Genomic DNA, 27236 nt, shown 5'->3' on the forward strand with positions numbered 1-27236 from the left:
GTAGTGTCTGTGATAGGGGAGTGTACACGGGCCGTGCGCAGTGTCTGTGATAGGGGAGTGTACACGGGCTGCGGGTAGTGTGTGTGATAGGGGAGTGTACACGGGCTGTGGGTAGTGTCCGTGATAGGGGAGTGTACACGGACTGTGGCTAGTGTCTGTGATAGGGGAGTGTACAGGGGCTGTGGATAGTGTCCGTGATAAGGGAGTGTACACGGGCTGTGGGTAGTGTCTGTGATAAGGGAGTGTACACGGGCTGTGGGTAGTGTCCGTGATAGGGTAGTGTACACGGACTGTGGCTAGTGTCTGTGATAGTGGAGTGTACAGGGGCTGTGGAGAGTGTCCGTGATAAGGGAGTGTACACGGGCTGTGGGTAGTGTCTGTGATAGGGGAGTGTACACGGGCTGTGGGTAGTGTCTGTGATAGGGGAGTGTACACGGGCTGTGGGTAGTGTCTGTGATAGGGGAGTGTACACGGGCTGTGGGTAGTGTCTGTGATAGGGGAGTGTACACGGACTGTGGCTAGTGTCTGTGATAGGGGAGTGTACAGGGGCTGTGGATAGTGTCCGTGATAAGGGAGTGTACACGGGCTGTGGGTAGTGTCTGTGATAGGGGAGTGTACACGGGCTCTGGGTAGTGTCTGTGATAGGGGAGTGTACACGGGCTGTGGGTAGTGTCTGTGATAGGGGAGTGTACACGGGCCGTGCGCAGTGTGTGTGATAGGGGAGTGTACACGGGCTGTGGGTAGTGTCTGTGATAGGGGAGTGTACACGGGCTGTGGGTAGTGTCCGTGATAGGGGAGTGTACACGGACTGTGGCTAGTGTCCGTGATAGGGGAGTGTACAGGGGCTGTGGATAGTGTCCGTGATAAGGGAGTGTACACGGGCTGTGGGTAGTGTCTGTGATAGGGGAGTGCACACGGGCTGTGGGTAGTGTCTGTGATAGGGGAGTGTACACGGACTGTGGCTAGTGTCTGTGATAGGGGAGTGTACACGGACTGTGGCTAGTGTCTGTGATAGGGGAGTGTACACGGGCCGTGCGCAGTGTCTGTGATAGGGGAGTGTACACGGGCTGCGGGTAGTGTGTGTGATAGGGGAGTGTACACGGGCTGTGGGTAGTGTCCGTGATAGGGGAGTGTACACGGACTGTGGCTAGTGTCTGTGATAGGGGAGTGTACAGGGGCTGTGGATAGTGTCCGTGTTAAGGGAGTGTACACGGGCTGTGGGTAGTGTCTGTGATAGGGGAGTGTACACGGACTGTGGCTAGTGTCTGTGATGGGGAAGTGTACACGGACTGTGGCTAGTGTCTGTGATAGGGAAGTGTACAGGGGCTGTGGATAGTGTCCGTGATAAGGGAGTGTACACGGGCTGTGGGTAGTGTCCGTGATAGGGGAGTGTACACGGACTGTGGCTAGTGTCTGTGATAGGGGAGTGTACACGGGCTGTGGATTGGGTCTGTGATAGGGGAGTGTACACGGGCTGTGGGTAGTGTCTGTGATAGGGGAGTGTACACGGGCTGTGGGTAGTGTCCGTGATAGGGGAGTGTACACGGACTGTGGCTCGTGTCTGTGATAGGGGAGTGTACAGGGGCTGTGGATAGTGTCCGTGATAACGGAGTGTACACGGGCTGTGGGTAGGTTCTGTGATAGGGGAGTTAGACAGGCTGTGGGTAGTGTCCATGATGGGGAGTGTACACGGGCTGTGGGTAGTGTCTGTGATAGGGGAGTGTACACGGGCTGTGCGTAGTGTCTGTGATAGTGGAGTGTACACGGGCTGTGGGCAGTGTCCGTGATAGGGGAGTGTACACGGGCTGTGCGCAGTGTCTGTGATAGGGGAGTGTACAGGGGCTGTGGATAGTGTCCGTGATAAGGGAGTGTACACGGGCTGTGGGTAGTGTCTGTGATAGGGGAGTGTACACGGACTGTGGGTAGTGTCTGTGATAGGAGAGTGTACACGGGCTGTGGGCAATGTCTGTGATAGTGGAGTGTACACGGGCTGTGGGTAGGGTCTGTGATAGGGAAGTGTACACTGGCTGTGGGTAGTGTCCATGACAGGGGAGTGTACACAGGCTGTGGGTAGGGTCTGTGATCGAGGAGTGTACACGGGCTGTGGGCAGTGTCCGGTATAGGGGAATGTACATGGGCTGTGGGTAGTGTCCGTGATAGGGGAGTGTACACGGCCTGAGGGTAGGGTCTGTGATAGGGGAGTGTACACGGGCTGTGCGCAGTGTCTGTGATAGGGGAGTGTACACGGGCTGTGGGTAGTGTCTGTGATAGGGGAGTGTACACGGGCCGTGCGCAGTGTCTGTGATAGGGGAGTGTACACGGGCTGCGGGTAGTGTGTGTGATAGGGGAGTGTACACGGGCTGTGGGTAGTGTCCGTGATAGGGGAGTGTACACGGACTGTGGCTAGTGTCTGTGATAGGGGAGTGTACAGGGGCTGTGGATAGTGTCCGTGATAAGGGAGTGTACACGGGCTGTGGGTAGTGTCTGTGATAAGGGAGTGTACACGGGCTGTGGGTAGTGTCCGTGATAGGGTAGTGTACACGGACTGTGGCTAGTGTCTGTGATAGTGGAGTGTACAGGGGCTGTGGAGAGTGTCCGTGATAAGGGAGTGTACACGGGCTGTGGGTAGTGTCTGTGATAGGGGAGTGTACACGGGCTGTGGGTAGTGTCTGTGATAGGGGAGTGTACACGGGCTGTGGGTAGTGTCTGTGATAGGGGAGTGTACACGGGCTGTGGGTAGTGTCTGTGATAGGGGAGTGTACACGGACTGTGGCTAGTGTCTGTGATAGGGGAGTGTACAGGGGCTGTGGATAGTGTCCGTGATAAGGGAGTGTACACGGGCTGTGGGTAGTGTCTGTGATAGGGGAGTGTACACGGGCTGTGGGTAGTGTCTGTGATAGGGGAGTGTACACGGGCTGTGGGTAGTGTCTGTGATAGGGGAGTGTACACGGGCCGTGCGCAGTGTCTGTGATAGGGGAGTGTACACGGGCTGTGGGTAGTGTCTGTGATAGGGGAGTGTACACGGGCTGTGGGTAGTGTCCGTGATAGGGGAGTGTACACGGACTGTGGCTAGTGTCCGTGATAGGGGAGTGTACAGGGGCTGTGGATAGTGTCCGTGATAAGGGAGTGTACACGGGCTGTGGGTAGTGTCTGTGATAGGGGAGTGCACACGGGCTGTGGGTAGTGTCTGTGATAGGGGAGTGTACACGGACTGTGGCTAGTGTCTGTGATAGGGGAGTGTACACGGACTGTGGCTAGTGTCTGTGATAGGGGAGTGTACACGGGCCGTGCGCAGTGTCTGTGATAGGGGAGTGTACACGGGCTGCGGGTAGTGTGTGTGATAGGGGAGTGTACACGGGCTGTGGGTAGTGTCCGTGATAGGGGAGTGTACACGGACTGTGGCTAGTGTCTGTGATAGGGGAGTGTACAGGGGCTGTGGATAGTGTCCGTGTTAAGGGAGTGTACACGGGCTGTGGGTAGTGTCTGTGATAGGGGAGTGTACACGGGCTGTGGGTAGTGCCTGTGATAGGTGAGTGTACACGGGCTGTGGGTAGTGTCCGTGATAGGGGAGTGTACACGGGCTGCGGGTAGTGTCTGTGATAGGGGAGTGTACACGGGCTGTGGGTAGTGTCTGTGATAGGGGAGTGTACACGGACTGTGGCTAGTGTCTGTGATGGGGAAGTGTACACGGACTGTGGCTAGTGTCTGTGATAGGGAAGTGTACAGGGGCTGTGGATAGTGTCCGTGATAAGGGAGTGTACACGGGCTGTGGGTAGTGTCCGTGATAGGGGAGTGTACACGGACTGTGGGTAGTGTCCGTGATAGGGGAGTGTACACGGACTGTGGCTCGTGTCTGTGATAGGGGAGTGTACAGGGGCTGTGGATAGTGTCCGTGATAACGGAGTGTACACGGGCTGTGGGTAGGTTCTGTGATAGGGGAGTTAGACAGGCTGTGGGTAGTGTCCATGATGGGGAGTGTACACGGGCTGTGGGTAGTGTCTGTGATAGGGGAGTGTACACGGGCTGTGCGTAGTGTCTGTGATAGTGGAGTGTACACGGGCTGTGGGCAGTGTCCGTGATAGGGGAGTGTACACGGGCTGTGCGCAGTGTCTGTGATAGGGGAGTGTACACGGGCTGTGGGTAGTGTCTGTGATGGGGAGTGTACATGGGCTGTGGGTAGTGTCTGTGATAGGGGAGTGTACACGGGCCGTGCGCAGTGTCTGTGATAGGGGAGTGTACACGGGCTGCGGGTAGTGTGTGTGATAGGGGAGTGTACACAGGCTGTGGGTAGTGTCCGTGATAGGGGACTGTACACGGACTGTGGCTAGTGTCTGTGATAGGGGAGTGTACAGGGGCTGTGGATAGTGTCCGTGATAAGGGAGTGTACACGGGCTGTGGGTAGTGTCTGTGATAGGGGAGTGTACACGGGCTGTGGGTAGTGTCTGTGATAGGGGAGTGTACATGGGCTGTGGGTAGTGTCTGTGATAGGGGAGTGTACACGGGCTGTGGGTAGTGTCTGTGATAGGGGAGTGTACACGGGCTGTGGGTAGTGTCTGTGATAGGGGAGTGTACAGGGGCTGTGGATAGTGTCCGTGATAAGGGAGTGTACACGGGCTGTGGGTAGTGTCCGTGATAGGGGAGTGTACACGGACTGTGGCTAGTGTCTGTGATAGGGGAGTGTACAGGGGCTGTGGATAGTGTCCGTGATAAGGGAGTGTACACGGGCTGTGGGTAGTGTCTGTGATAGGGGAGTGTACACGGGCTGTGGGTAGTGTCTGTGATAGGGGAGTGTACACGGGCTGTGAGTAGTGTCTGTGATAGGGGAGTGTACACGGGCTGTGGGTAGTGTCTGTGATAGGGGAGTGTACACGGGCTGTGGGTAGTGTCTGTGATAGGGGAGTGTACACGGACTGTGGCTAGTGTCTGTGATAGGGGAGTGTACACGGACTGTGGCTAGTGTCTGTGATAGGGGAGTGTACAGGGCTGTGGATAGTGTCCGTGATAAGGGAATGTACACGGGCTGTGGGTAGTGTCTGTGATAGGGGAGTGTACACGGGCTGTGGGTAGTGTCTGTGATAGGGGAATGTACACGGGCCGTGCGCAGTGTCTGTGATAGGGGAGTGTACACGGGCTGCGGGTAGTGTGTGTGATAGGGGAGTGTACACGGGCTGTGGGTAGTGTCCGTGATAGGGGAGTGTACACGGACTGTGGCTAGTGTCTGTGATAGGGGAGTGTACAGGGGCTGTGGATAGTGTCCGTGATAAGGGAGTGTACACGGGCTGTGGGTAGTGTCTGTGATAGGGGAGTGTACACGGGCTGTGGGTAGTGTCTGTGATAGGGGAGTGTACATGGGCTGTGGGTAGTGTCTGTGATAGGGGAGTGTACACGGGCTGTGGGTAGTGTCTGTGATAGGGGAGTGTACACGGGCTGTGGGCAATGTCTGTGATAGTGGAGTGTACACGGGCTGTGGGTAGGGTCTGTGATAGGGAAGTGTACACTGGCTGTGGGTAGTGTCCATGACAGGGGAGTGTACACAGGCTGTGGGTAGTGTCTGTGATAGGGGAGTGTACACGGGCTGTGGGTAGGGTCTGTGATAGGGGAGTGTACATGGGCTGTGGGTAGTGTCTGTGATAGGGGAGTGTACACGGGCTGTGGGTAGTGTCTGTGATAGGGGAGTGTACACGGGCTGTGGATAGTGTCTGTGATAGGGGAGTGTACACGGGCTGTGGGTAGTGTCTGTGATAGGGGTGTGTACACGGGCCGTGCGCAGTGTCTGTGATAGGGGAGTGTACACGGGCTGTGGGTAGTGTCTGTGATAGGGGAGTGTAGACGGACTGTGGGTACTGTCCGTGATAGGGGAGTGTACACGGACTGTGGCTAATGTCTGTGATAGGGGAGTGTACAGGAGCTGTGGATAGTGTCTGTGATAAGGGAGTGTACACGGGCTGTGGGTAGTGCCTGTGATTGGGGAGTGTACACGGTCTGTGGGTAGTATCTGTGATAGGGGAGTGTACACGGGCTGTGGGTAGGGTCCGTGATAGCGGAGTGTACACGGGCTGTGGGTAGGGTCTGTGATATGGGAGTGTACACGGGCTGTGGGTAGTGTCCGTGATAGGGGAGTGTACACGGGCTGTGGGTAGGGTCTGTGATAGGAGAGTGTACACGGGCTATGGGTAGGGTTGTGATAGGGGAGTGTACACGGGCTGTGGATTGGGTCTGTGATAGGGAAGTGTACACGGGCTGTGGGTAGTGTCCGTGATAGGGGAGTGTACACGGGCTGTGGGTAGTGTCTGTGGTAGGGGAGTGTACACGGGCTGTGGGTAGTGTCCATGATAGGGGAGTGTACACGGGCTGTGGGTAGTGTCCGTGATAGGTAGTGTACACGGGCTGTGGGCAGTGTCCGGTATAGGGGAGTGTACATGGGTGTGGGTAGTGTTTGTGATAGGGGAGTGTACACGGGCTGTGGGCAGTGTCCGTGATAGGGGAGTGTACACGGGCTGTGGGTAGTGTCTGTGATAGGGGAGTGTACACGGGCTGTGGGTTGGGTCTGTGATAGTGGAGTGTACATGGGCTGTGGGTAGTGTCTGTGATAGGGGAGTGTACACGGGCTGTGGGTAGTGTCTGTGATAGGGGAGTGTACACGGGCTGTTGGCAGTGTTCGGTATAGGGGAGTGTACATGGGCTGTGGGTAGTGTCTGTGATAGGGGAGTGTACACGGGCTGTGGGTAGTGTCCGGTATAGGGGAGTGTACACGGGCTGTGGGCAGTGTCCGGTATAGGGGAGTGTACATGGGCTGTGGGTAGTGTCTGTGATAGGGGAGTGTACAGGGGCTGTGGATAGTGTCCGTGATAAGGGAGTGTACACGGGCTGTGGGTAGTGTCTGTGATAGGGGAGTGTACACGGGCTGTGGGTAGTGTCTGTGATAGGGGAGTGTACATGGGCTGTGGGTAGTGTCTGTGATAGGGGAGTGTACACGGGCTGTGGGTAGTGTCTGTGATAGGGGAGTGTACACGGGCTGTGGGTAGTGTCTGTGATAGGGGAGTGTACAGGGGCTGTGGATAGTGTCCGTGATAAGGGAGTGTACACGGGCTGTGGGTAGTGTCCGTGATAGGGGAGTGTACACGGACTGTGGGTAGTGTCTGTGATAGGGGAGTGTACACGGGCTGTGGGTTGGGTCTGTGATAGTGGAGTGTACATGGGCTGCGGGTAGTGTCTGTGATAGGGGAGTGTACACGGGCTGTGGGTAGTGTCTGTGATAGGGGAGTGTACACGGGCTGTGGGTAGTGTCCGTGATAGGGGAGTGTACACGGGCTGTGGGTAGTGTCTGTGATAGGAGAGTGTACACGGGCTGTGGGTAGGGTTGTGATAGGGGAGTGTACACGGGCTGTGGATTGGGTCTGTGATAGGGAAGTGTACACGGGCTGTGGGTAGTGTCCGTGATAGGGGAGTGTACACGGGCTGTGGGTAGTGTCTGTGATAGGGGAGTGTACACAGGCTGTGGGTTGGGTCTGTGATAGTGGAGTGTACATGGGCTGTGGGTAGGGTCTGTGATAGGGGAGTGTACACGGGCTGTGGGTAGTGTCTGTGATAGGGGAGTGTACAGGGGCTGTGGGCAGTGTCCGGTATAGGGGAGTGTACATGGGCTGTGGGTAGTGTCCGTGATAGGGGAGTGTACACGGGCTGTGGGTTAGGTCTGTGATAGTGGAGTGTACATGGGCTGTGGGTAGTGTCTGTGATAGGGGCGTGTACATGGGCTGTGGATAGTGTCTGTGATAGGGGAGTGTACACGGGCTGTGGGTAGTGTCTGTGATAAGGGCGTGTACATGTGCTGTGGGTAGTGTCTGTGATAGGGGAGTGTACACGGGCTGTGGGTAGGGTCTGTGATAGGGGAGTGTACATGGGCTGTGGGTAGTGTCTGTGATAGGGGAGTGTACACGGGCTGTGGGTAGTGTCTGTGATAGGGGAGTGTACACGGGCTGTGGATAGTGTCTGTGATAGGGGAGTGTACACGGGCTGTGGGTAGTGTCTGTGATAGGGGTGTGTACACGGGCCGTGCGCAGTGTCTGTGATAGGGGAGTGTACACGGGCTGTGGGTAGTGTCTGTGATAGGGGAGTGTAGACGGACTGTGGGTACTGTCCGTGATAGGGGAGTGTACACGGACTGTGGCTAATGTCTGTGATAGGGGAGTGTACAGGAGCTGTGGATAGTGTCTGTGATAAGGGAGTGTACACGGGCTGTGGGTAGTGCCTGTGATTGGGGAGTGTACACGGTCTGTGGGTAGTATCTGTGATAGGGGAGTGTACACGGGCTGTGGGTAGGGTCCGTGATAGCGGAGTGTACACGGGCTGTGGGTAGGGTCTGTGATATGGGAGTGTACACGGGCTGTGGGTAGTGTCCGTGATAGGGGAGTGTACACGGGCTGTGGGTAGGGTCTGTGATAGGAGAGTGTACACGGGCTATGGGTAGGGTTGTGATAGGGGAGTGTACACGGGCTGTGGATTGGGTCTGTGATAGGGAAGTGTACACGGGCTGTGGGTAGTGTCCGTGATAGGGGAGTGTACACGGGCTGTGGGTAGTGTCTGTGGTAGGGGAGTGTACACGGGCTGTGGGTAGTGTCCATGATAGGGGAGTGTACACGGGCTGTGGGTAGTGTCCGTGATAGGTAGTGTACACGGGCTGTGGGCAGTGTCCGGTATAGGGGAGTGTACATGGGTGTGGGTAGTGTTTGTGATAGGGGAGTGTACACGGGCTGTGGGCAGTGTCCGTGATAGGGGAGTGTACACGGGCTGTGGGTAGTGAATGTGATAGGGGAGTGTACACGGGCTGTGGGTTGGGTCTGTGATAGTGGAGTGTACATGGGCTGTGGGTAGTGTCTGTGATAGGGGAGTGTACACGGGCTGTGGGTAGTGTCTGTGATAGGGGAGTGTACACGGGCTGTTGGCAGTGTTCGGTATAGGGGAGTGTACATGGGCTGTGGGTAGTGTCTGTGATAGGGGAGTGTACACGGGCTGTGGGTAGTGTCCGGTATAGGGGAGTGTACACGGGCTGTGGGCAGTGTCCGGTATAGGGGAGTGTACATGGGCTGTGGGTAGTGTCTGTGATAGGGGAGTGTACACGGGCTGTGGGCAGGGTATGTGATAGGGGAGTGTACACGGGCTGTGGGTAGGGTCTGTGATAGGGGAGTGTACACGGGCTGTGGGCAGTGTCCGTGATAGGGGAGTGTACACGGGCTGTGCGCAGTGTCTGTGATAGGGGAGTGTACACGGGCTGTGCGCAGTGTCTGTGATAGGGGAGTGTACACGGGCTGTGGATAGTGTCTGTGATAGGGGAGTGTACACGGGCCGTGCGCAGTGTCTGTGATAGGGGAGTGTACACGGGCTGTGGGTAGTGTCTGTGATAGGGGAGTGTACACGGGGCGTGCGCAGTGTCTGTGATAGGGGAGTGTACACGGGCTGTGGCTAGTGTCCGTGATAGGGGAGTGTGCAGGGGCTGTGGGTAGGGTCTGTGATAGGGGAGTGTACACGGGCTGTGGGTAGTGTCTGTGATAGGGGAGTGTACACGGGCTGTGGGTAGTGTCTGTGATAGGGGAGTGTGCACGGGCTGTGGGTAGTGTCTGTGATAGGGGCGTGTACATGGGCTGTGTGTAGTGTCTGTGATAGGGGAGTGTACACGGGCTGTGGGTAGGGTCTGTGATAGGGGAGTGTACACGGGCTGTGGGTAGTGTCTGTGATAGGGGAGTGTACATGGGCTGTGGGTAGTGTCTGTGATAGGGGAGTGTGCACAGGCTGTGGGTAGGGTCTGTGATAGTGGAGTGTACATAGGTTGTGGGTAGTGTCTGTGATAGGAGAGTGTACATGGGCTGTGGGTAGTGTCTGTGATAGGGGAGTGTACACGGGCTGTGGGTAGGGTCTGTGATAGTGGAGTGTACATGGGCTGTGGGTAGTGTCTGTGATATGGGCGTGTACACGGGCTGTGGGAGGAGCCAGTTTGTTGATGAATGACATGTCTGCGATCCATGCTTGATTACTTTCCTATGTGAGTACAATCCTTTAATGACAGCATGCATCTGTTTCTTTAGTCGACTCCGATGACGCCGCATTGTGTAACGTCAATATCTTGTCTCCGTCACCGGCCTCCAGCGTCACTGCGTACACGAAAGAGATCAACGCCACCCCACCACCTTCTCCATCCGTCTCGGCTGTCCTCTCCGGAGCTTGGTAAGGCTGTTCAGAATCAGATTGTGTACAGAGGAGTTGAGGGCAGAAGACTGTGTATGTTAATGATTGCACCGATGGCTCAGTACATAACTACAATGCCCACTGGGCACGAGAGACCAATAGTTGCCCAGGCTCAGTCCTCAGTCAGTGCTGGGTTAGCTGATGTCAGGTGGGTAGCCGATGGGGGTCCCGATCTTTGACCTCCTTACCTCTGGGTTAGGAAGGGGACACCCCAGCCAGGGTGTGCCCTCGTAGTGCACCGAGCCTTGCTGAACGTGAAAGGGGGCAGACAACAGGTGAGCGCTGCCTTGGGTTTGCCTGGCACCTGGGTACAGCACCGTGTGGTCACTGGCACCCCTGGATCTGCACCCCGCCCCGAGCGAGCATCAGGAGAGGTTCGTTGACAGATCCAGCAAGTTGTGTGGGGAAGTGTGAATGAAAGGGCCGTCATTCGGAGGCTACAGTGGCAGACAAGCGACAAGTGGAAGAGGCGAGATCACAATCCAATCACCAAAAGATATAACCCCATTGCAGAGCAGGATATGGTAGCATAGTGGTTATGTTACTGGACCAGTAATCCAGAGGCCTGGACTGATGATCCCGCGACATGAGTTCAAATCCTGCCACGGCAGCTGGGGAATTTAGTTAATTAAATAAATTTGGAGTTAAAAGCTAGAATCAGGGGCTGAAAAATAGATGTTTGGCACAACCAAATGGTATATACTTCAATGTAAGGAGGGTAGAGAATAAGCCAGATGAGCTGTGAGCACAGTTAGACACTTGGGAGTACGATATTATAGTCATTACTGAGTCATGGCTGAATGAGGGGCAGGTATGGCAGCTCAGCATTCCTGGTTACAGGGTTTTCAGATGGGCTAGAGAGGGGGATAAAAAAGGAGGAGGGAGGGGGTCATAGTATTGATTAAAGAAACAATTAAAGCTGTGCGGGGGTATGATATGTTAGACGGGTCATCAAACAAGGCCATATGGGTTGAATTGAAGAACAAAAAAGGGGCGATCACACTACTGGGAGTGTGCTATAGATCCCCAAACTGTCAGAGGGAGATAGAAGGGTAAAGTGCAAAAACTGCAGAGCTGTAATAGTGGGGGATTTCAACTACCCGAATATTAACTGGAAAAAATGTAGTGTGAAGGGTACAGAGGGTGTGGAATTCCTAAACTGCATTCAGGAGAACTTCTTTAGCCAGTATGTAACAAGCCCAACAAGGGAGGGGACGGTTCTGGACATGGTTTTGGGGAATGAAGAGGGGCAGGTGGTAGGGGGTATTAGTGGGAGAGCATTTTGGCACTAGTGATCATAATTCAGTAAGAGTTAGGGCAGTTATGGAAAAGGACAAAGGTAGACCAGGAATAAAAGTTCTCAATTGGGGTAAAGCCAATTTTGCTGAGCTGAGATGTGATTTGGCCAAAGTGACTGGAAACAGCTACTCGATGGTAAATCAGTGTCAGAGCAGTGGGAGGCATTCAAGGAGGAGATCTTGAGGCTACAGAGCAAGTATGTTCCCTTAAAGTAAGGGTGGGACTAACAAACCTAGAGCCCCCTGGATGTCAAGGGACTTACAGGGCAAGATAAAGAAAAAAAGGGAAGCTTACGACAGATACCGAGAACTCAATACTGCAGAAACTCTAGAGGAGTATAAAAAGTGCAGGGCTGCAATTGAAACCGATATCAGGAAAGCAAAGAGAGAGCATGAAAGAATGTTGGCAAGTAAAATCAGGGAAAACCCAAAGATGTTTTATAAATACATTACGAACAAGAGGATAACTTAAGAAAGAGTGGGGCCTATTAGAGACCATACAGGTAATCTGTGTGTGGAGGCTGAAGATGTGGGTATGATTCTCAATGAATACTTTGCATCTGTTTTCACAAAAGAGACGGGCAATGCAGACTTTGCAATGAGGGAGGAGGAGTGCGAAATATTAGATGAGATAAACATAGTGAGAGAGTAAATATTAAGGGGCTTAGCAGCTTTGAAAGTGGTTAAATCCCCAGGCCCAGATGAAATGTATCCCAGGCTGTTAAGAGAAGCAAAGGAGGAAATAGCAGAGGCTCTGACCATCATTTTCCAGTCCTCTCTGGCTACAGGTGTGGTGCCAGAGGACTGGAGGACTGCTAATCATCGAATCACAGAAATTTACCGCACGGAAGGAGGCCATTTCGGCCCATCGTGTCTGCGCCGGCCAACAAAGAGCCATCCAGCCTAATCCCACTTTCCAACACTTGGTCCATAGCCCTGTAGATTACGGCACTTCAAGTGCACATCCTTTAAATGTGGTGAGGGTTTCTGCCTCTACCACCATTTCAGGCCGTGAGTTCCAGACCCCCAACACCCTCTGGGTGAAGAAATTTCCCCTCATATCTCCTCTAAACCTCCACCCAATTACTTTAAATCTATGCCCCCTGGTTGTTGACCCCTCTGCCAAGGGAAACAGGTCCTTCCTATCCACTCTATCCAGGCCCCTCATAATTTTATACACTTCAATCAGATCTCCCCTCAGCCTCCTCTGTTCCAAAGAAAACAGACCCAGCATCTCCAATCTTTCCTCATAACTAAAATTCTCCAATCCAGGCAACATTCTTGTAAATCTCCTCTGTACCCTCTCCAGTGCAATCACGTCCTTCCTGTAATGTGGTGATCAGAACTGCACGCAGTACTCCAGCTGTGGCCTAACTAGTGTTTTATACAGTTCAAGCATAACCTCCCTGCTCTTGTATTCCATACCTCGACGTATAAAGACAAGTATTCCATATACTTTCTTAACCACCTTATCGACCTGGCCTGCTACCATCAGGGATCTGTGGACCTGCACTCCCAGGTCCCTTGATGGGCAGAGGTCACGGTCTGAAATTGTTGAACTCGATGTTGAGTCCAGAGACTGTAAAGTGTCTAAACGAAAGATGAGGTGATGTTCCTCGAGCTTGTGTTGAGCTTCGTTGGACCAGTGTAGGAGGCCGAGGACAGAGAGGTCAGAGTGGGAGTGACAGGCGACCGGAAGCTCGGGATTACGCTTACGGACTGAACGGAGGTGTTCCGCAAAGCAGTCACCCAATCTGCGTTTGGTCTCCCCAATGTAGAGGAGACCACATCGTGAGCAGCGAATACAGTATACTGAATCGAAAGAAGTACAAGTAAATCACTGTTTCACTGGGAAGGAGTGTTTGGGGCCCTGGACAGTGGGAAGGGAGGAGGTCAAAGGGCAGGTGTTGGATCTCCTGCACTTGCACAGGAAGGTGCCAGTGGAAGAGGAGGGGGTGCAGGAGTGACTGCGGGATGGACCAGGTCCCTTCAGATGCTGAGAGGGGAGGGAAGGGGGAGATGTGATTGGTGGTGGGATCACGCTGGAGTTGGCGGAAATGGCGGTGGATGATCCGTTGAACGTGGAGGCTGGTGGGGTGAAAGGTGAGGACATGGGGAGACCTGCCGTGGTTCTGAGAGGGAGGGGAAGGGGTGAGAGCAGAGACACGGTCGAGGGCCATGTTAACCACGGCGGAGGGGAATCCTCGGTTGAGGGAAAAGGAAGACATGTCAGAGGCACTAGTGTGAAAGGTGGCATCGTCAGAGCAGATACAACGGAGACGGAGAAACTGGGAGAATGGAATGGAGTCCTTACAGGAAGCGGGGTGGGAGGAAGTGTTGTCCAGGGAGCTGTGGGAGTCAGTGGGATTATCGTGGATACTGGTCAAAAGCCTATCCCCAGAGATGGAGACAGAGAAGTCGAGGAAGGGAAGGGAAGAGTCGGAGATGGAGCATGGGAAGGTGGGGGAGGGGTGGAAATTGGATGCAAAGTGAATGACATTTTCTAGTTCAGGGCGAGAGCAGAAAATGGAACCGATACAGTCATCAACGTACCGGAGAAAGAGGTGAGGGAGGGGACCCGACTGGAACTGGAACAAAGAATGTTCCACATATCCCACAAAAAGACAGGGATAGGGCTAGGACCCATGTGGGTTCCCATAGCAACACCTTTAATTTGGAGGAAGTGAGTGGAGTTAAAGGAGAAGTTGTTCAATGTGAGAACAAGTTCAACCAGATGGGGCTGGGGGATGGGCACTGGTTGGGCTTCTGCTCGAGGAAGAAGCGGAGCGCCCTCAGGCCATCCTGGTGGGGGATGGAAGTGCAGAGGGATTGTACATCCATGGTGAAAAGGAGACGGTTGGGGCCAGGAAACTGGAAACTGTTAGTGACGGAGGACGTCAGAGGGGTCACAGATGTGGGTAGGAAGTGAGTGGACAAGGGGAGAAAAGATAGAGTTGAGATAGGAAGAAATAAGTTCTGTGGGGCAAGAACAGGCTGAAACGATGGGTCTACCGGGGCAGTCCTGTTTGTGGATCTTGGGAAGGAGGTAGAAGCAGGCTGTGCGGGGTTGGGGAACTACGAGGTTGGTGACTGGAGGGAAGATCTCCAGGAGGAGATGAGGTCAGGGACGGTCTGGGTAATGATGGCGTGATGTTCAGTAGTGGGATCATGGTCCGGGGGAGCTAGGAGGAGGTGTCAGAGAGTTAGCCTCTACAAGATAGAGGTTGGTTTGCCAAACAACAACAGCACCACCCTTGTCAGCAGGTTTGATGTCAAGGTTGGGGTTGGATCTGAGCGAGCGGAGTGCTGCAATTTCAGAGGGAGGTGGGTTGGAGTGAGTGAGGGGGAGCAGAGAAATTGAGACGGCCAATGTCCTGTTGGCAGTTTACAATGAAAAGGTCTAGAGAGGGTAATAGGCCAGAGGGAGGGGGTCCAGGGAGAGCGAGAATTCTGAACACGGGAGAAAGGGTCAGCTGTGGGGAGGGAAGACTCCTGGCCGAAGAAGTGGACACGGAGGGGAAGGCAGCGGAAAAAGAGCTCAGTGTCGTGCTGTGCCGAGCTCGGAATTCATTGAGGTGGGGCGTAAGAGAATGAAGCTCAGGCCTTTGCTGAGGACTGATTGTTCGGGCTCAGAGAGGGGAAGGTCAGAGGGGATAGTGAAAACACGGCAGGCGATGAGATTGGAAGAAGGGATGGGATCAGAGGGAAGTGTTGGGGAAGAAGGTTCCGGAGGGAGGTTGGTGTCCAAGAGTTGTTGAAGCTTACGATCCTTGACACATAGAAACATAGAAAATAGGTGCAGGAGTAGGCCATTCGGCCCTTCCAGCCTGCACCGCCATTCAATAAGATCATGGCTGATCATTCCCTCAGTACTCCATTTCTGCTTTCTCTCCATACCCCTTGATCCCTTCAGCTGTAAGGGCCATATCTAACTCCCTCTTGAATATATCCAACGAATTGGCCCCCAACAACTCTCTGCGCCAGGGAATTCCACAGGTTCACAATTCTCTGAGTGAAGAAGTTTCTCCTCATCTCGGTCCTAAAAGGAAGGAAAAAGGTTTGCGGTTAAGGAGCCGGATGAGGCGAAGGTTGAAATGGAACTGCGGGCCAGGACAGCGTAGAGACAGAGAGAGAGGTCGAGAGCGTGCATGTGGCGAGCATTGCGTCCCAGGAGGCAGCGAGAACCGTGGTTGGAGGAACGCTGAATATCTCGGAGATATCTGTAATCCTGGGTGGATCCAAAACATGAAGGGTGGAATTCAGTTGGAATCCCCGTGGATTAAGTCCGAGGTGGAGACAGTTACTGAGCAACTCGAGTTACTGTGAAAGCGAGTCTTGGCAGATATTTGATCAAACACGAGAAGCGACGATTATGAGGACAGGTTGCAAAGACTGACCTTGTATTTCCTTGAGTTTAGAAGGTTGAAGGGTGATCTGATTGAGGTGTTTAATGGGCCTGAAATTCCGATCGAGGCCTTCCCACGGGCAAATGACAGAAATAGGGAAAAAAGAGGCGCACTTACCTGTTGCTGCTGTGCCCGTTGGAACTTCCGAGCCTGAGGCCTCCCGTGACTGTGCGTCGCAGCGCGTGCACGTGGGCACGGTGCGCAGGCCGGGAGCTGGGGACAGCAGCCAATCAGGTTCGTATGTTTTCTCATTCTTAGTAATAGGAGATCTGTATGTCCGCAACTCCTATTACTGTGAATGAGAAACCTCCCCCACACACCCAAAACACAATCAAAAATAGAAAATAAACCACATATTTAACATTCATTTAAATTAAAGTTCTTATAAAAAAAATATTTTGCCAACTTTTTTAAGCTTTTTAATTAAGCCTTAAACTAAACTTACCGTAGTGGGGAGGGTTTTTAAAAATAAAATGTGTTTTTATAACTTTATTTTTAAATGTTTCTGTGTATTTTTAAACACTTGCGCCTGTAAAAGTACGCTGTATGCCTGCTTTTTCAGGCGCAAGATTTTAAAGGACACTTGCAGGGCAAGATATTGGTAAATATCGGAAATCTTGCCCTGCCAGTGTCCTCGCTCCCGATATGCGCGAGATCTGTCAAGCCAGAAACTTGACAGATCGGAAAAGGCAGTTTTCAGCGCATGCACATTGTGATGCCTTCCCGGGTCTGTAGAAACTTCATACGGACCTGGAACATTGGAATTTCAGGGCCAATAGAGCAATTCGATAGGGTAGATAGAAATAAAAACTGTTTCCTCTGGTGGGGGAATCCAGAACAACAGAATAACTTTAAAATTAGAGCCAGGCTGTTCAGGGGTGACATCAGGAAGCACTTCTTCACACAAAGGGCAGTGGGAATCTGGAACTCTCTTCCCCAAAAGGGGGTCAATTGAAAATCTCAAGACTGAGATCGGCAGATTTTTATTGGGTGGTGGTGTGAGCTGTGAGGAGGATGTTAAGAGGCTGCAGGGTGACTTGGACAGGTTAGGTGAGTGGGCAAATGCATGGCAGATGCAATATAATGTGGTTATCCACTTTTATGGTAAAAACACAAAGGCAGAATATTATCTGAATGGCGGCAGATTAGGAAAAGGGGAGGTGCAACGAGACCTGGGTGTCATGGTACATCAGTCATTGAAAGTGGGCATGCAGGTACAGCAGGCGGTGAAGAAGACAAATGGTATGTTGGCCTTCATAGCTAGGGGATTTGAATACAGGAGCAGGGAGGTCTTACTGCAGTTGTACAGGGCCTTGGTGAGGCCTCACCTGGAATATTGTGTTGAGTTTTGGTCTCCTAATCTGAGGAAGGATGTTCTTGCTATTGAGGGAGTGCAGCGAAGGTTCACCAGACTGATTCCCAGGATGGCAGGACTGACATATGAAGAAAGACTGAATTGACTGGGCCTGTATTCACTGGAGTTTAGAAGGATGAGAGGGGATCTCATAGAAACACATAAAATTCTGATGGGACTGGACAGGTTAGATGCAGAAGAATGTTCCCGATGTTGTGGAAGTCCAGAACCAGGGGACACAGTCTCAGGATAAGGGGTAAGTCATTGAGATGAGGAGAAACTTCTTCACTCAGAGAGTTGTTAACCTGTGGAATTCTCTACCACAGAAAGTTGTTGAGACCAGTTCGTTGGATATATTCAAGAGGGAATTAGATATGGCCCTTACGGCTAAAGGGATCAAGGGGTATGGAGAGAAAGCAGGAAAGGGATAAAGAGGGAATGATCAGCCATGATCTTATTGAATGGTGGTGCAGGCTCGAAGGGCCGAATGGCCTACTCCTGCACCTATTTTCTACGTTTCTATGTATCGAGGGATATGGAGCCAAGGCGGGTAAATGGAGTTGAGATACAAATCAGCCCTGATCAAATTGAATGGCGGAGCAGGCTCGAGGGGCTGAATGGCCTACTCTGGTTTGTATTCAGAGATAGGACTAGGACTCGGTAGCTGCTATTGTCTTACCCACTGTGTTGGAGTGTGGAACCCTGCCAAGATTGCAGGCTCACGCAATCAAACTGACAGATAATGGGCAGCGGATGGCGGTGGCCAATGGAACTGTATGGTGGGGTCCTTGTCCACCAGCTCAGAGGGCAGGCAGAACGCATCGCTGTGTGAACCTAAGCTGTGACTGGGTAAAAGTGTGTGTGGTTTAATCAGTCGCAATCAGCGCCCCAACTGATGGCAGAAAGAATCAAAGAGCCAGTTATTATTTAAATGGAGAAAGATTGCAAAGTGCCGCAGTACAGCAGGACCTGGGGGTACTTGTGCATGAAACACAAAAGGTTAATATGCAGGTACAGCAAGTGATCAGGAAGGCCAATGGTATCTTGGCCTTTATTGCAAAGGGGATGGATTATAAAAGCAGGGAAGTCTTGCTACAGTTATACAGGGTATTGGTGAGGCCACACCTGGAGTACTGTGTGCAGTTTTGGTTTCCGTATTTACGAAAGGATATACTTGCTTTGGAGGCAGTTCAGAGAAGGTTCACTCGGTTGATTCCAGGGATGAGGGGATTGACTTATGAGGAAATGTTGAGTAGGTTGGGCCTCTACTTATTGGAATTCAGAAGAATAAGAGGTGATCTTATCGAAATGTATAAGATTATGAGGGGGCTTGACAAGGTGGATGCAGAGAGGATGTTTCTACTGATGGGGGAAACTAGAACTAGGGGGCATAGTTTTAGAATAAGGGGCCGCCCATTTAAAACTGAGATGAGGAGGAATTTCTTCTCTCAGAGGGTTGTAAATCTGTGGAATTTTCTGCCTCAGAGAGCTGTGGAAGCCGGGACATTGAATACAATTAAGACAGAGATAGACAGTTTCTTAAACAATAAGGGAATAAGGGGTTATGGGGAGCGGGCGGGGAAGTGGAGCTGAGTCCATGATCGGATCAGACATGATCGTATTAAATGGTGGAGCAGGCTCAAGGGGCCGTATGGCCTGCTCCTGCTCCTATTTCTGATGTTCTTATGTTTCCTTCATTCCATGGGCTGGTTCTCTCGCCAGTTCCCCAGGGGGCGGAGGGGAGGTGATGGGGCTGCAGGTAGATTACTGGACCACGCAGCTACCGGACAAGAAGAGAGACGGTGAGAAGCGGGACATTGGCACCAAGAACACCTTGAAGAGCAACTTCCGCTCCCTCCAAGTGACCCGGCTGCCGAATGGTGGGGAGATGGTGCCACCAGCCACCATGCTGATGACCGTGGTAACCAAGGAGAAAAACAAGAAAGGTGAGAGTGGAATGGGGCTGATGGCAAGCCATTTTCAGTGGGGCGGGTTGTGATGGACACAGTACCACGGGGTGAGATGTGTCGCGTGAGGAGACCATGCTCACCAGCCGTGTTGTATCTGGGTCCGTCAGTGTTGTAAACGTTGAGCTCAACAAGGTGCGGGGGTGGGAGTTAATGTTGGCTTGGCAATCTTTCTGGTTCAAGGTGCCCACGTTGACTCCGGCACGAGTTAGACAGAGCAAAGGTCTCTCTGTGTCTATCTCAACAGAGTATCTGTGTCTCATCATCATCATAGGCGGTCCCTCGAAGCGAGGATGACTTGCTTCCACGCCAAAAAGGGATGCGTTCCCAGGTGTTTCAATGCAGGACCTAATATTCCAGATCCCGAACTACATCCTGAAGGGTGGAAGATACCTGTGGGTGGATTGTTTTAACGTGGGGTGACCGTTGTACACCAGCCACCACACGGGCTTGACAGAGCGAGGTCTTGGTCCAGTGGCAAGGGTTAACCAGGACGACTGGAGACCTGCTCTGCTGCACGGACCTAGTGCGCTCACATATCGCAGTGTGGGCTGGTCTGTGCTGCCCCTGGGACCGTGCCTCTCCTGGGCCCCAGATTCACGCCTCTCCTGGGCCCCGATCACTTCCCTCTGTGGACTCTTGCCGCTCCTTCGCCCCTCCTGCTGTACCTGCCCGCCCTGCAGTCAGCGACCTGGCTTCACAGCCGTCGCCCTCCTGCAGCAGCACACACTGCTCCCTGCCATGGTATACCACCACACGCTGCTCCCTCCAGTGGCCCCGGCCTGCTGATGGTCTTGCAGGCTGGGACTGCTTCGATTTCCGGGCCAGGCCACCGCACGCCGAAGTAGAACCACACAGTGCAGTAATCCCCAGTAAAGCAGTGCACTTCCTTTATTAGCCTTACAACTGACCAACCCTTCCGGGCTAAACCCTCCCGGGACCCAGCTAACTCTAAACCCCCCTCTGGTTTGGTTAGGGCACACTGACACCCCCTCACGCACTTACCGTGGATCGGTTGGTGAGTGTGCAACGATTGAGTTCTCACCCAATCCGCCCTTCCTTGCTCGCTGGTCCTTCCTCAGCGGTTCCACTCCACAGCCCCGTGCTTGGCTGAAACACGCCAGATCCAGGCTGAAGTTGAAGTCCGTCGGGTTGGAGAAGTGAGGCTTCACTCTCGGTCCTTATCCTCGAGGATCTGTCTCTATCTCAACAGAGTATCTCAGCCCAAAGCTCAGAAGAGTACCAGTGTGTCTGCTTTCCACACCCTCTGCTGGCCTCTCTGGGCTGTGGCCTTGAACCCAGGACAACCAGATATTGGCTGCACCAAGCCAGGAGACAAGAGGATACTCGCCTTCCAACTGCCTGGGGTGGGGTTTGAGCACTGGTCCCAGAGGGTGAAAGGTCAGTCTGACCCACTGCCCCAATCAGGTCCCATCTCCCACTTCCCTTATCGTCTCATCTGCGCAGTCAGTGAATTAATCGTTCCTTCATTGAATTCACGCAGCGCGCTAGGATTTCCCCACAGTGTCTTCTTTTAATATCTTCCCTGTGCTGTCTCCCCTGGGGTGGGGACATCCTCAACATCCCCAGCATCGAAGCAGTGACCACACTCGACCAGCTCCGCTGGGCAGGGCCGCATTGTCCGCATGCCCCGACACGAGACTCCCAAAGCAAGCGCTCTACTCGGAACTCCTGCACAGCAAGCGAGCTCCAGGTGGGCAGAGGAAACGTCACAGGGACACCCTCAAAGCCTCCCTGATAAAATGCAACATCCCCACCGACACCTGGGAGTCCCTGGGCCAAAGACCGCCCTAAGTGGAGGAAGTGCATCCGGGAGGGCGCTGAGCACCTCGAGTCTCGTCGCCGAGAGCATGCAGCGGAAGGAGCGTGCGGCAAACCAGATTCCCCACTCGGGTTCATTGCCCAACACACGACATTGCAGCAAAGTATATTGCTGGGTCTGTAAAATGTTCATGCTCTGCCTCTTTAAACTGTGAGCAACACCCAGGAGTATAGGTCTACCTTCTGTGCTTCCGAACATGGGCTGTTTGTGCCTGGAGAGACACAATTGTGGCCACTCCATCTTCGGGCGGCCCTGCCTTGAACTGCCAAGGCCCCAAGCTCTGGAACTCCCTCCCTAAACCTCTCTGCCCCCTCTCCTCCTTTAAGATGCTCCTTAAAACCTACCATTTTGCCCATGACATTGTCGGTAATGACAGTGTCGCTAATGACGGCGGAGCTGGGGGTGTGGGGGGGGTTCCGGGTTCGACAGAGGGTCAGGGGTCGGGGGAGGTCAGGGGTCGGCGGTTCCGGGTCAGAGGTCAGCGACCGGGAAAAATCCGCGTTGAAGACCTGCAAAAAAGGTAAGTTAAAGTTTTTATTTTTTCCTTTTTTTTCAGCGATTTAGTAGGTAAGGGTTTTGTGAACTTTTAATTTGTGTTTTATGGAATTTTTTTTGGGGGGGGGAGGGGTTTTCCTCCGTCCCTGGGCCCAACGCGCAGCGGTAATCGGTTTAAAAAATGTCCGGATTTCTGAACATTTTCCCGATTCCGGACTGCGGATTTCGGACGTTCAGCCGGGATCAGTAACAGGGACCATGAAGCTGTTGGATTGTCGGAGAAAGCCAACTGGTTCACTGATGGCCCTGAGGGAAGGAAAACTGGCACTTTTCTGAAGCCCCGTACCCTCTGTAGCAGGTTTGGTGTAACTGAGGATCCTGCTAGACCTGCTCAGAGGGAAGTTGCGAGTCGAGCACATTGTCTGGAGTCACATATAGGCCCAGACCGGGTCAGGACGGCAGTTCCCACACTGGGCAGGAGGTTTATCTGATCGATTGGGGAGAGGGGGGGATCGACTGTTCCTGATGCTGCAGTGTTACACAATGTTGTTTTCTCGCTCCTTGCAGTGATGTTTTTAAGTAAGAAGCCAAGGGAGAAAGAGCTGGACTCTAAGAGCCAGGTGATCGAGGGAATCAGCAGGTTAATCTGTACAGCCAAACACCAACAGACCATGCTCAAAGGTGAGAGACTCTCCACTGTACAACCTGCCACCCCCAGTAAACACAGCAATCCCTGGGGGGGGCCAGCAATGTGACCCCTGGGGGGGGCAGTCCAGTGTGACCCCTGGGGGGGGAGGGGACAGCCCAGTGTGACCCCTGGGGGGGGAGGGGACAGCCCAGTGTGACCCCTGGGGGGGGGAGGGGGCCAGTCCAGTGTGACCCCTGGGGGGGGGGGAGGGGGCAGTCCAGTGTGATCCCTGGGGGGAGAGGGCTGTCCAGTGTGACCCCTGGAGGGAGGGGACAGTCCAGTGTGACCCCTGGGGGGGGAGGGGACAGCCCAGTGTGACCCCTGGGGGGGGAGGGGGCCAGTCCAGTGTGACCCCTGGGGGGGGGGGGCAGTCCAGTGTGATCCCTGGGGGGAGAGGGCTGTCCAGTGTGACCCCTGGGGGGGCAGTCCAGTGTGACCCCTGGGGGGGAGGGGGCCAGTCCAGTGTGACCCCTGGGGGGGGGCAGTCCAGTGTGACCCCTGGGGGGGAGGGGGCAGTCCAGTGTGACCCCTGGGGGGGGAGAGGGCAGTCCAGTGTGACCCCTGGGTGGGGGGGCAGCCCAGTGTGACCCCTGGGGGGGGGGGGGGGAAACCAGCCCAGTGTGACCCCTGGGGGGGAGGGGACAGCCCAGTGTGACCCCTGGGGGGGGAGGGGACAGCTCAGTGTGACCCCTGGGGGGAGGGGGCAGCCCAGTGTGACCCCTGGGGGGCAGGGGGCCAGTCCAGTGTGACCCTTGAGGGGAGGGGACAGCCCAGTGTGATCCCTGGGGGGGGTCCAGCCCAGTGTGACCCTGGGGGGGGGCAGCCCAGTGTGACCCCTGGGGGGGGGGGGGTGAACCAGCCCAGTGTGACCCCTGGGGGGGGCAGTCCAGTGTGACCCCTGGGGGGGCAGTCCAGTGTGACCCCTGGGGGGGAGGGGGGCAGTCCAGTGTGACCCCTGGGGGGGGCAGTCCAGTGTGACCCCTGGGGGGGAGGGGGGCAGTCCAGTGTGACCCCTGGGGGGGGAAGAGGGCAGTCCAGTGTGACCCCTGGGGGGGCAGTCCAGTGTGACCCCTGGAGGGGAGGGGGCAGCCCAGTGTGACCCCTGGGGGGGGGCAGCCCAGTGTGACCCCTGGGGGGGAGGGGGGCAGTCCAGTGTGACCCCTGGGGGGGGAAGAGGGCAGTCCAGTGTGACCCCTGGGGGGGCAGTCCAGTGTGACCCCTGGAGGGGAGGGGGCCAGTCCAGTGTGACCCCTGGGGGGAGGGGGCAGCCCAGTGTGACCCCTGGGGGGGGGGGGGGCAGCCCAGTGTGACCCTGGGGGGGGGCAGCCCAGTGTGACCCCTGGTGGGGGGGGTGAACCAGCCCAGTGTGACCCCTGGGGGGGCCAGTCCAGTGTGACCCCTGGGGGGGGCAGTCCAGTGTGACCCCTGGGGGGGGAGGGGGGCAGTCCAGTGTGACCCCTGGGGGGGGGGGAGAGGGCAGTCCAGTGTGACCCCTGGGTGGGGGGGCAGCCCAGTGTGACCCCTGGGGGGGGGAGAGGGCAGTCCAGTGTGACCCCTGGGGGGGGGGAGAGGGCAGTCCAGTGTGACCCCTGGGTGGGGGGGGCAGCCCAGTGTGACCCCTGGGTGGGGGGGCAGCCCAGTGTGACCCCTGGGGGGGGGGAACCAGCCCAGTGTGACCCCTGGGGGGGAGGGGACAGCCCAGTGTGACCCCTGGGGGGGGAGGGGACAGCTCAGTGTGACCCCTGGGGGGAGGGGGCAGCCCAGTGTGACCCCTGGGGGGCAGGGGGCCAGTCCAGTGTGACCCCTGGGGGGGGGGGGGCAGCCCAGTGTGACCCCTGGGGGGGGGTCCAGCCCAGTGTGACCCCTGGGGGGGGCGGGGGGTGAACCAGCCCAGTGTGACCCCTGGGGGGGGCAGTCCAGTGTGACCCCTGGGGGGGCAGTCCAGTGTGACCCCTGGGGGGGAGGGGGCCAGTCCAGTGTGACCCCTGGGGGGGCAGTCCAGTGTGACCCCTGGGGGGGAGGGGGCCAGTCCAGTGTGACCCCTGGGTGGGGGGGCAGCCCAGTGTGACCCCTGGGGAGGGGGAACCAGCCCAGTGTGACCCCTGGGGGGGGAGGGGACAGCCCAGTGTGACCCCTGGGGGGGGAGGGGACAGCTCAGTGTGAGCCCTAGGGGGAGGGGGGGACCCAGCCCAGTGTGACCCCTGAGGAACCAGCCCAGTGCAGCCTCTACTATAAGGGGGCATCAGTAAGTTCTCCTCTGTGTATTGACTCGAGTGTTGAACTCACAGCCACAACATAGGAACAGCAGGAGGCCTTACAGCCCCTCGAGCCTGTAACAACGCAGTACAAGTCACAGGAAGTCACGATTAAACTGTACAGTGGCCTGCTCACACCCACCTTGAGCCCGGTGTCCAGTTACACAGAAACATAGAAAATAGATGCAGGAGTAGGCCATTCAGCCTTTCGAGCCTGCACCACCATTCAATATGATCATGGCTGATCATTCACCTCAGTACCCCATTCCTGCTTTCTCTCCATACCCCTTGATCCCTTTGGCCATAAGAGCCATATCTAATTCCCTTTTGAATATATCTAACGAACTGGCCCCAACAACTTTCTGTGGTAGAGAATTCCACAGGTTCACCACTCTCTGGGTGAAGAAGTTTCTCCTCATCTCGGTCCTAAATGGCTTACCCCTTATCCTTAGACTGTGACCCCCTGGTTCTGGACTTCCCCAACATTGGGAACATTCTTCCTGCATCTAACCTGTCTAAACCCGTCAGAATTTTATATGTTTCTATGAGGTCCCCTCTCATTCTTCTAAACTCCAGTGAATAAAGGCCCAGTCGATCCAGTCTCTCCTCATATGTCAGTCCTGCCATCCCGGGAATCAGTCTGGTGAACCTTCGCTGCACTCCCTCAATAGCAAGAACGTCCTTCCTCAGATTAGGAGACCAAAACTGAACACAATATTCCAGGTGAGGCCTCACCAAGGCCCTGTACAACTGCAGTAAGACCTCCCTGCTCCTATACTCAAATCCCCTCGCTATGAAGGCCAACATGCCATTTGCCTTCTTCACCGCCTGCTGTACCTGCATGCCAACCTTCAATGACTGATGTACCATGACACCCAGGTCTCGTTGCACCTCCCCTTTTCCTAATCTGCCACCATTCAGATAATATTCTGTCTTCCTATTTTTGCCACCAAAGTGGATAACCTCACAGCCCCAGCTGTTTACACTGTACATTAATGATTTAGACGAGGGGATTAAATGTAGTATCTCCAAATTTGCGGATGACACTAAGTTGGGTGGCAGTGTGAGCTGCGAGGAGGATGCTATGAGGCTGCAGAGTGACTTGGATAGGTTAGGTGAGTGGGCAAATGCATGGCAGATGAAGTATAATGTGGATAAATGTGAGGTTATCCACTTTGGTGGTAAAAACAGAGAGACAGACTATTATCTGAATGGTGACAGATTAGGAAAAGGGTAGGTGCAACGAGACCTGGGTGTCATGGTACATCAGTCATTGAAGGTTGGCATGCAGGTACAGCAGACGGTTAAGAAAGCAAATGGCATGTTGGCCTTCATAGCGAGGGGATTTGAGTACAGGGGCAGGGAGGTGTTGCTACAGTTGTACAGGGCCTTGGTGAGGCCACACCTGGAGTATTGTGTTCAGTTTTGGTCTCCCTAACTTGAGGAAGGACATTCTTGCTATTGAGGGAGTGCAGCGAAGATTCACCAGACTGATTCCCGGGATGGTGGGACTGATCTATCAAGAAAGACTGGATCAACTGGGCTTGTATTCACTGGAGTTCAGAAGAGTGAGAGGGGACCTCATAGAAACGTTTAAAATTCTGACGGGTTTGGACAGGTTGGATGCAGGAAGAATGTTCCCAATGTTGGGGAAGTCCAGAACCAGGGGACACAGTCTAAGGATAAGGGGTAAGCCATTTAGGACCGAGATGAGGAGAAACTTCTTCACCCAGAGAGTGGTGAACCTGTGGAATTCTCTACCACAGAAAGTTGTTGAGGCCAATTCACTAAAAATATTCAAAAAGGAGTTAGATGAAGTCCTTACTACTCGGGGGATCAAGGGGTATGGTGAGAAAGCAGGAATGTGGTACTGAAGTTGCATGTTCAGCCATGAACTCATTGAATTGCGGTGCAGGCTAGAAGGGCCGAATGGCCTACTCCTGCACCTATTTTCTATGTTTCTATGTTTCTATCTAAATGCAGGCTGTTGTTGATTATTGTCGTTGCGTCTCGTGATGTTTTGCGAGGTCTCTTGGCCCTCTAACCTTGTGTCCTGTGTTCTAGTCTCCATAGATGGAGTGGAGTGGAACGATGTGAAGTTTTTCCAGCTGGCTGCTCAGTGGCCCACTCACGTCAAATATTTCCCTGTGGGAATATTCGGTTATTCCAAGACCATGTGACGGACGGGATGGCATGGACTCAGACTGTGGGGCCCTGGGGCCCAACCTTTTCCTGTGGAACGACTCCCATTCTGGCACTGACCTGGTTTTTGTATTTAAAAGCCGGAGCGAAAGATTGACAATGTTTTTGTAATTTAAGAAGCACATTATTCTGCGTGGATTACGGGCGGTGAGCACCTCCCGACTCGCTCCTCACAGATGCACTTTCCAGAATTCTCCATCAATTCGTAATTTTGAAATAAAGAAGAGTCAGGAGGAAAGCTCCCCAGGTACAACTCGATGGAATCTTTTCTTGCAACACTCGCGATGCCTCTGTTTCACACTCGGTCTATCCTCTCCCTCCGGGGCTGGGGTAGGGAGGGAGGTGAGGGAGTCCGACTCCCTTCTGCACAATCGCTGCACGATACAAACGGCCCGAGACCCCCCCCACTGTATGGTCTGAGACCCCCCCACTGTACGGCCCGAGACCCCCCCACTGTACGGTCTGAGACCCCCCCACTGTACGGTCTGA

At 54.4% G+C, this 27236-nt stretch overlaps 1 protein-coding gene across 1 annotated transcript in view; it reads left to right on the forward strand.

The window, feature by feature from the left end:
* Positions 1 to 27000, forward strand: part of LOC139252633 (phosphofurin acidic cluster sorting protein 2-like) — a 469430-nt gene extending 442430 nt beyond the window's left edge. The window contains exons 17-20 of the mRNA XM_070873440.1: positions 10080 to 10218; positions 19020 to 19243; positions 22170 to 22283; positions 26610 to 27000. Of these exons, the coding sequence (XP_070729541.1) occupies positions 10080 to 10218; positions 19020 to 19243; positions 22170 to 22283; positions 26610 to 26725 (593 nt within the window). The 3' untranslated portion in view covers positions 26726 to 27000. The remainder of the gene's footprint in view (positions 1 to 10079; positions 10219 to 19019; positions 19244 to 22169; positions 22284 to 26609) is intronic.
* The last annotated feature ends 236 nt before the right edge of the window (positions 27001 to 27236 follow it).

This window comes from Pristiophorus japonicus, unplaced genomic scaffold, assembly GCF_044704955.1.
Source record: "Pristiophorus japonicus isolate sPriJap1 unplaced genomic scaffold, sPriJap1.hap1 HAP1_SCAFFOLD_471, whole genome shotgun sequence".
In the NCBI taxonomy this organism is placed as follows: Eukaryota; Metazoa; Chordata; class Chondrichthyes; family Pristiophoridae; genus Pristiophorus; species Pristiophorus japonicus.